Source organism: Cyclopterus lumpus, chromosome 25 (genome assembly GCF_009769545.1).
Source record: "Cyclopterus lumpus isolate fCycLum1 chromosome 25, fCycLum1.pri, whole genome shotgun sequence".
NCBI classification, from domain to species: domain Eukaryota; kingdom Metazoa; phylum Chordata; class Actinopteri; order Perciformes; family Cyclopteridae; genus Cyclopterus; species Cyclopterus lumpus.
This window is the reverse complement of record NC_046990.1, coordinates 557,417-567,416: the sequence shown is the minus strand read 5'-3', so window position 1 is coordinate 567,416 and position 10,000 is coordinate 557,417. Positions and strand designations below refer to the sequence as shown.

The following is a 10,000-nucleotide window of genomic DNA, read 5'->3' as shown; positions in this document are numbered from 1 at the left end:
ACGCTAAATCCTTATTTGACAATCGGTTGAAATAATTAAAGTTTGGTTACATCAGTGCACATTAGGCGTAGTTAGCAGACAACCAAGCGCATACCAGATTTGACAATGACCTCGGAAAAACCAATCTACTCTTTTCTTTTCCAATGAGGAATGTGTGTGTGTCGGTCAGGGTGAGATGTGGCCACATCGCCGCTGCACCAAAACTCCACAGCAACTTTTCATGGAGCTTTCCGGCCGGCAGCAGGTCGACAAACAGAGCAGGTGAAGGAGCAGTTAATCAGCCACCGTGAAAGTAAGAGTGGTCTGCTGCCGGGGCCCTGAGGAGCTCCGGGCCGCTTTCAAATCTCTGTTTCGCTGACAAATTAGCTGTCAAAGGGCAAAAAAGGCTGGAGATCCCTGATGAGCATCATCCATTATTTTACAGGCTGCTTTCTTATTTCTCATTAGCAATCAAGGAAACAAACAACATGGAGCAAAGGGTTCTACCTACAGAGAAATTCCCTTTATAACGCAGAGACACTTGTCTTCATGTCTTCTGTCCTCTCTGTTGAATCTTATCCCTCCATCGCTGTCACATGCGTGCCATTCCTCCAGTGTCTCTCAGGCGATCAGCGCTGCGTAATCTGTGTCACTGATTTAAAAAAATAAAATAATGAACATGTCAAATACTGTGTGTGAGGACAGCCTCTCTCTCCACCAGCACCGGCACGTGACTGCACACAGTTGCCTTGCACCTTTTCTTTCTTTTTTAGATGGCGTTTGTTTAGTATCTGCGTGGTTGTCACACTTTGACTGCACACTCGCCCTCACTCCCCCCCCCCCCGCCTGATAAAAATGGATTTGACAGTCAAGTCCAGGGACCCATTTACAGTTGGAGCCTTGACAGGTCTATTATGACCAATTACGGGACACACAAAGTAGCCCTTTCTCATGGAGCAGAGGTCAGGCCTCCTCTTTCACTCATCTCTGTGAAGTAAAGCGACTGTCTGGTATGCAGAAGATGCCCCATTAACTGTCATTGCTGGTTACAATTACCTGGTCTGACCTGGCAAAAGATTACAGAGGCCTGCAGGTACAGAGCTGTCTCTCTGATTGGCTGTCTGTCTTCCTGGCTAAGAAGTACGACATTCCTTGTAGTAACTTTCTCCTGGACCTTTTCCTTACACCCCCCCCCAGTCCCTTCCATGTTCTCCAGCCTCTATTTCTATCCTGTACGTCGATGGACAGATGCCGTTTCAGCCCTCTGTCACCTCATCGCTCCTTTGTTTGTGTTATTTTCTCTCTCCCGCAGTCCTTTGCTTGTATTGTCTCCTGCAGCCTATCTGTCTGGTTTCCTGCATGTCTGACATGCTCAGGGAGATGCTATCTTCTCAAGTGGCTGCTCCCTGAGACTCCGTCGCTGTTTGAGGACGAGGGCCAACAAAGGACTTCACCAGCAACCGAGCTCATATCGCATTGTCACCTTTGACAAAAGTTGTTTTCTAATCCTGTGACCCTAGTCGACTTTCATCACCTCAGACATGCAGGTTTGGTAATCTGTGTGACAGCGTGATGGCAGACTGGAGTTATGCATTTCTCTCTCTGTGGTGAGGAAAATAATGCTAAACAAATTTAGCCTACTTTCATAATATCTATCCAGTAACATTGTCTGGAGCTGCTGAAACCTGTACCTGGGATCAGTGAGCATACTGTATGTGGGGTTGTCCAAGGATGGTTACAGGTGTGTATATATACTGTATGTGTGTATATATATATATATATATATACATATATTGATTGATTGATTGAAGTCGACAACTTGAAACATAACTAGCACATTATGTATACCAAGAAACACGTGATAGTTTTATACTGACCATTAAAAGTCAATTTCTAGGCTGCCTTTCACTCAAGGTCAGAACATGGTGTTATTTCCACAAACGCTCTTAATAATATAAAAACAATGAAACCTTTAATAAAACATAGTTGCATGGTGGCTCTTTAGTTCCTATGCTCTGAAATGCCTCTTTAGTTTGAGAAGGTTTTTAAGATGGACTTCACCATCATCTTAGCCCTGACATGCTGATGGGAAACACCTGTGTAACTATAATAATAATCAATAATAATCACTATTCATATGACATACTCATTAACGGTTGGATATGAACCCTTGTAAAATGTCAAAATATTGTACTGAAAGGGACATTTTTTGCCAGTTTTCAACTTGCTTTGCATTGTGGGTAGTATTGCGTCATCAAGCAGCCTTTTGCTGGCGGGGGAGTAGGAAGTGATCCTCATCTGACCCCTGACCTCTGTCCTCTCTCTGCGCTTGTTCTGTCCAGGTCCAGGACATGTGCTTCAGCCAGGACAGCCGCTGGGTAGCCGTCAGCACCCTCCGCGGCACCACCCATGTGTTCCCCCTCAACCCCTACGGCGGCGCGCCCTGTGCCCGCACGCACATGTCACCGCGCGTGGTCAACCGGATGTCCCGCTTCCAAAAGAGCGCTGGTCTGGAGGAGATCGAGCAGGAGCTGAACCGGGTGGCTACGTTAGGAGGAGGAGCGGGAGGAGGAGGCTGCATCCTGGGTGGAGGAGGCGGCATCGGGGGCCGTTGTAGCCCCATACCCGGCCTGTCCAGCAGCCCTTCGGGGTCTCCAATGCACGGTGAGGGGGAGGGGCTTGCTGATGTCGTTACCTGTTTGCGTGTTCGGGTTAAAAGTTTAGCTTTTAATCCCAAAAAGATGGATCCATAAGTGAGATCAATCATCGTGATACAGAGTTTGAGAGGCTCTTTCCAGAGAATGATTGGCGTTTTTGCTCGATAATTACGTAGATTCAACAAAATTGTTGTTGAATAATTTGCCCGACCTGTCAATCGACTAATCCGGTCTGCACTGATCCTCCGACTGTAATACGAATCGAAAAAAGAAAAGTTCTGTTTTGAATTAAAGAATAAGGTGACAACAACAATCCAAAGCCGCTCACAGAGCCTCAGCCCCTCTTGACTCGTGACGTCCAGCCCACACGGAGCATCATCCTGAGGATACCAACGAGGAACGCGTCTCGCTCCTTATCCGCACGATGCTTGATGTCTGGCTGCCTGCTGAGGCTGAGCTGAACCGTACCGTGGAGGTGAAACCAACACAACAAGCTCAACCAGAAACGTGCACTCCGTAGAATGTAGATCTGCACCGGGCGTGTCTGCAACAAGCATGTACACATAGTGGAGATGATAATGAGCTCTGTAGAAGCTCTGTAGACGTCGTCTTAGTACCATCAAGTATCGGTTGTTGCTGAGTTCAGTGAGTGTGTTTCCAGTGACTGGTCATCCCGGTAGCTCTTTTCCAGGGACTCTGATCTGTCTGCCACAATCTTGTCCACCTTGTTTGTCAAACAGCAGCGCAGGCAGACACAGATACACACTGATAAACACTTTGTGTCAACTGCACTGCTTGACCCCAGAGGTGTTACCCAGTGTAAAATATCACAGTTGTCGTTCGTCATGGATTTCTAGGAATAGCCCTGAGCTTTGATAGGTCCAGCAGAGGAACCCGGTAAACCCTTCAGAGAACCAAATGACTGGGAAGTGACCAGTGGGTCATTTTACATAATATAGTGCTATCATGTGCTTCACAAACGTCTTCTATACCTCATTGCACCAGATGAATGGGGGAAAACCAGATCCTGAACCCTTCAAAATGCTTTAACAATGTAGGATGAAATGGCATGAGGGGAGGGGCCGCACAATTAATCTAATATTAATCGCGATCGAGGCTCCCCACGATCAAAGGAACATGATGGACTGTGATATTGAAGTTTTAAAATGTGCTTATTAAAACAAGTCAGCTGCTTGTCAAATCCATCTTCACAGCCACTAGTGGGCAATCAATCCCAATCCTACTGTACAGTGTGTGTTGACTATTATTCTGTCCATTACTCCTTTTAGAGCGTAAATGGGCAGAAAACAATTTAGGGTAAAGAACAATTCAAAGGGATGCTCTGCTGATTTAACTTTGGGGAAGAAGTTTAGACGAATGTCATTCATAGTTCCATTTGTTAATTGAATTAATTGAATAGCATGTTGTGCTGCTGCCAGTGTTTCAGTTTTCACCTGGATCTGTGTGAGTCATCACGGTGAGAGGTTCTGTGGGCAGCTGTTGTCACGGCGACAGCGTCTTGCTGGCCACCTGCTCAACAGTGATGGGGGTTAGCTCCAATGTTAGCAGCGAGTTTGGCTCAGTCCCACTTGAGGTGGGCTGACCTTTTAAGATGGATCAGCTATTCTCATTTTCCAGATTCGCTGCTCCTCTGAGTTCATCTCAGCCTTTTTAAAAGAGTTGTATTATTTATTGTTTAACTGACATCATGTATAATTGACAGTTTACTCTTGATTATCAACTTCCCTTGTGTGGTGAAGTAGCTGTGACGTACTGTCATAGGACCTTCCTGTTGTGGTGCAGTCGCTTCTTTAGTCCCCCATAGAGTAAAGTCATATTGTTATCCCCCCCAAGAACTACCACTGCAGCCCCTTCCATGTATACACACACACACACACACACACACACACACACACACACACACACACACGCACACACTCGCTTGAAAGATGGCGCCCTTGCTTCCTCTTTCCGTCCTCTCTCTCTTGTCTAGACCCAGACCCCTCTGTAACCCCCGACACACACACACACACACACACACACACACACATTCCTCCACACTGTGAAAAATAGGCCATCAAACATTAAAAGGATGTCTGACTTTGGAGAGTCACTGCTCTGCTGCGATGACAGACAAAGAGGGACAGAAACATCAAAGTGGGCGAGGAGGTGAAAGTGAGTGAGCAAAGTAATGAGGTATGATTGAGAGAAAACGAAGGAGCGATAGGAGGAGGAGGAGGAGGAGGAGGAGGAGGAGGAGGAGGAGGAGCGGCAGACAGAGGGAGAGAAAGATAAGTTTGTAGTAGCAGCAGCGCTGAAAGCCGGGGTCTCGGGGAGCACGGTCGTAAATCACACTTTTGTTTCAAAGGAGAGCATTAGGGCCACCTGTCAACAATTAGTCCTCACAGTGATACCTGTGTGTGTGTGTGTGTGTGTGTGTGTGTGTGTGTGTGTGTGTGTGTGTGTGTGTGTGTGTGTGTGTGTGTGTGTGTGTGTGTGTGTGTGTGTGTGTGTGTGTGTGTGTGTGTGTGTGTGTGTGTGTGTGTGTGTGTGTGCTTTTGAAGAAGATGGACTGTACAGAACCAACCGTTATGTTGAAATACCAAAAAAAGCTTGACTTTTGAAGGAAAATTGAACGTTTTCATAACTCCAATATTTTACAGTGTATAATATAATCCACAGGAAATTGAAGTCAGGTTTCACACAAGGTGTTAATCCATACCATACGGACACAAGCTCACTCTGATAAAAACCCAAAGGCCCGCCCCTCTTTAACCTCATTGGTACCGGAGTGTCCATCACGTCTGGGCTTTGAGGCATCAGACGTGTTTCTTAAAGCACCTTTTCAACCACGCTGCAAATGATGCGACAAACAAGATTTAATTATAATATACAATATAACATCGCAATCGTACCTCAAAAATCATCTAACAATATATCGACAAATATAACAAAACGCTTGATTGGAAAGGTAAATGCAATTGTGTTTTAAATTCAATGGAATAAGATATGTTTTGTTCCCTTTTCGCAGCGCAGTCGTTCTTCATGTCATTATGCAACCGAGATTATATGCTCTTGAATTTAATTTACTGCACTGGGCACTTTTGGGTGTTTCCTGGACGCTGAAGCCAGAGATGAACTCAACTTGTCACACGAGCTCCTGCCCCAAAACAAGATGATCCTCACCCACAAGACAAGACCTGTATTTACACGGCGCAAACCGTAAAGTGGCAGAAAAGGTCATAATCAGTTCAGCGGGGAGGTCACGTCGGTCTGTGTCTGTCACTCTGAAGACATCCTGCCACATGTACATTTAGAAAGCCAGCCCCCCCCCCGCTGCCACCGGCTTTGATAACAAAACTCCATCATTTGCTCCATTTTCCCCGGATGCAAACACATTGAGTCACGTTTGCTTTTGTGTCTGTTTTCCGCCTGTTTTTCTGTTGCGAGCCGAGTGTGAATTTTGGACAGTGAAGGTGGTGTTTTCTTCTAGTTGTTTTTTGTTCTTGCGCTGGCAGAAGGCTGCGGGGGTGAGGCAAGCCGGGCCGGGCCACCTAGCCACAACAGCTGCTCTGTGATTGTCGCCAGCGAGGACGGCGTTGATTTTTGGGAAGGAACTGCAGAGAAGTACACATCCTTCTCAAAGCTGCCAGCCCAGGCCGCCGGCACGCCTAAAAATAGAGGCTGCAATTGGCCGCCGTCTTGTCACTGTTAAGATCTGGACCGGCTATTTACGTCCCCGTACGCCACTACGTGTACAGTGCCCCCCCCCACCCCTTCTTCTTTCCCCCAAGGCCTTTCCTCTGTGCGTCGCATGTGTTGTCATTGAGGTGATGACCTTTGATGCGAGCGTCCCGCGCTGTGAAGCGCGGTTCGTCTGCGGCCCGGCGCATGAAAGGCTTGATTAGTGAGTGCAGTTTCTGTGCACAGGGCAGAGGTTATTGAGGCTGCAGCAGGCACATGGCAGCCGCCGTAGGGTTTTAATATTCAGATGTTTTTCACATCTGAATATGTGTATCTGTGCGATACAGCAGCGCGCACAGGTTTGGATATTGATCATAAACATTATTTTTCTTTGATCCGTGCTCAGATTTCCTCTAAATTTCCTCTAAATTTGCCCTCAAAGTGTCTTTTCTGTTGCATTCTCACGACAGTGTGCACTTTAAATTTTGTTTTCACAGGCTGGTGCCTTTTGTGTGTACACACAGCCTCGGTCATACACTCCCCGACCATAAAACATCAACACGAGGCTATTAGTCAGTGCAACAGGTTTGTTTCCTCATCGAGCAGAAGCCCCGGTGGTCCGATCCCTGGGCCATCTGGGCCCTGGCGCTGGTTCAGAGAGGGAGGGGGGGGGGCAGAAAACAAGGTGTGACGGGAAACTGTTAATTCTCTTGTTGATAAAGGGACACTTCCTTCTGCTATTAGAGGCTGACGGCTTGCTTATTTGGGTTTTATCTCGCCTCCCTCCTCCAGCGCTCCCCCTCCGTCACTCATCGTCCTGCGGTGAAAAACACCAACTCTCTTCTGAGGCCGATGCCAAGGAAACATTACCTCATAACTGATGGTGTGTGACACGTATGTATGTACGCAACCTCACTGTGACCCCTTGCTTTTGACGGCGCAGGGACTGGAAGTTTGAAAAGTCAGAGTACAGTCGGATATGTCTGAATCTGCTTCGCACGGATTTAACTGAGCGAGTTGGCGTGTTCCTTTGAAAAAGAGGCGTTAACAGTGTGAAAGTGTGAGATGACTTGTCCAGATTTCAGCAGCATGATGAGCTGTCTGCCTTGGATCCAGCCTGAGACAGAGCTAACCACGTGAAGCCACATCAGGCCCACATGTTCATCAGGGTTTTCATTTCATTTTCCTTTTGCTCCGACTCCTTCCCCTCTTCTCGCTCCTACATCCCGCCATCGATGCTGTGACATCTCGACTCTGCAGCCTCACCTACGCTGTGACATCACCTACGCTGTGACATCACCTACGCTGCGACATCACCTACGCTGTGACATCACCTACGCTGTGACATCTCGACCCTGCAGGGTCGCCTATGCTGTGACATCTTGACCCTGCAGCCTCACCTACGCTGTGACATCTCGACCCTGGAGCCTCACCTACGCTGTGACATCACCTACGCTGTGACATCACCTACGCTGTGACATCACCTACGCTGCGACATCACCTACGCTGCGACATCACCTACGCTGCGACATCTCGACCCTGCAGCCTCACCTACGCTGTGACATCACCTACGCTGTGACATCTCGACCCTGCAGCCTCACCTACGCTGTGACATCACCTACGCTGTGACATCACCTACGCTGCGACATCTCGACCCTGCAGCCTCACCTACGCTGTGACATCACCTACGCTGTGACATCTCGACCCTGCAGCCTCACCTACGCTGTGACATCACCTACGCTGTGACATCACCTACGCTGTGACATCACCTACGCTGTGACATCTCGACCCTGCAGCCTCACCTACGCTGTGACATCACCTACGCTGTGACATCTCGACCCTGCAGCCTCACCTACGCTGTGACATCTCGGAGCAGACCACGCCTGCGGCTGACTCACCCCCCAAACCCAACATTGGAGTGGGTGAAAGAGTCAAACAACCAACTTTAGGAAGATCGCGTGATTCAGCTGAAAGCTACCATCGGCTACTAAACTAGACGATGGAGGGAGAATGTCAACAATGGAGAAAGGGTTTATGGGTAAAATAAGCACATTTGAACGTCTGTTTCTGGCTCATCCAAATGAAATGTTGACCCTATGACCCTGATGCAAAGATGATTTAAAATCACAAGCTCTTATTGACCAGATGTGTTGTGGTCGTTTGAAACAAAGAAATCAATATTTTTAATGATCTCAGTGGGTACATTCTTCTCTGCATTGACCCCTCCTTAGTTATTAAGGAGCAGTGGGCTGCAGTGAAGCCCGGGCAGCAACTGGGGTTCAGTGCCTTGCTCAAGGACACTTCAACATGAACTCTGGGGAGAGCGGGGATGGAACCGGAGACCTTGTGGTTACGGGACGACCGCTCTCCCCATGGGTTGGAGGTCCTGTTGGGGCTTTATATGAAGTAGAACTCGGAAAATGAGGAACCCACACATACAGTAGGGAAGAGTGCTCACGCTAGCAAAACAAACAGAACAATTCAATGTAAAATGAACCATTTTTATTTCTAAGGCCATAACAACAAGATATATCAGAAGGAATAACTACTCCTAAAAGTCTCTTTACAAACATCAACATACATCATATTGCCTAGAAATATTCCAAGTTAATTCAGTTTCAATTCATCTTTTATAATTTATTCCATCATTTCAGTTCAGTCATCAACATCTGTAAAAAGAAAAAAAAACAATTGTTGGAGTGCTCAAGCTATATTACATGTAAGCGATATATTTTAATTAAATACACATTAGCATTTAGATTGAACATCCGGTCCATGACGTGACATCTCAGTGTCCCCCCCACCCCCACCCCCCCTCTGCTTGGTTCTGACAGCAGCACTGCTTTCTCTTCTTTGTGTTGTGCAACAGGAACAGTGACTTTGGGGAAAGTCTGAGTATCAACGGTCAATAACTTTGTCACTGGAATATTTCTGATGTCTCAAAGCTTTAGGCTGTTCCTAGCTAACTGGAGTAAATCATCATGAAGGATGTAAGCGATACGTCAGTGTTTGACTTTGATTAGCCAGAGCCATGGAAGTGTGCATCCCCGGTGGCAGCCCTGTGTTTCAGTACCGGCGCTGTCCTCCGTGTGGCGCTGTGTGGTCAGGATTGCCAGCGTTTGGAGGTGAGCAGAGCCAGAGGAAGGGCCCTGAAGAGCTTGAGTTGCTCTGATACACATCTAACAACAGGGAAAGAGCTTTCTTAATGAATGGTCACTTCCTCCAGCTAAAACAACTTTGGAGTGAGCTTTTTAAAGAGGCAGTCGGAACACTTTCCTATGGAGTATAATATATATATATTAATATATATATATATATATTATATATATATATATATATATATATATATATATATATATTATATATATATATATATATATATATATATATCGCTCACGCTTGGTCTTTTTCCCATTTTCTCTCTTTTTATTTAGTCTTTAGACAATAAAGATGGTAAACATATTTTTTTCTTTAGATGTTATATTATTTTTTTTTTCAGAGCACTCATAATTAATGTTTCATTGGACGCATGAAGTCTGTAAATATCTTACATTTTTTAATTTGCCCTACAAATTGTTGGTCAGCAGGAGATGGGAAACGACAAATAGCTTTTTAAAAGGAGCAGATGTTCTTTTAAAAGCATGTTTTTCCTCCCTCAACCTGCCATAGAGTCAAGAGGA

The 10,000-nt window shown here is 46.4% G+C and overlaps 1 protein-coding gene across 4 annotated transcripts in view; it reads left to right on the top strand.

Moving 5' to 3' along the window:
• The window catches only part of bcas3 (BCAS3 microtubule associated cell migration factor), a 304,020-nt gene that overhangs the window by 56,284 nt on the left and 237,736 nt on the right, over positions 1 to 10,000 (top strand). For all 4 annotated transcript variants that reach the window (XM_034528788.1, XM_034528786.1, XM_034528787.1 and 1 more), the window contains exon 15: positions 2,322 to 2,643. In XM_034528788.1, coding sequence (XP_034384679.1) covers positions 2,322 to 2,643 — 322 coding nt within the window. The remainder of the gene's footprint in view (positions 1 to 2,321; positions 2,644 to 10,000) is intronic.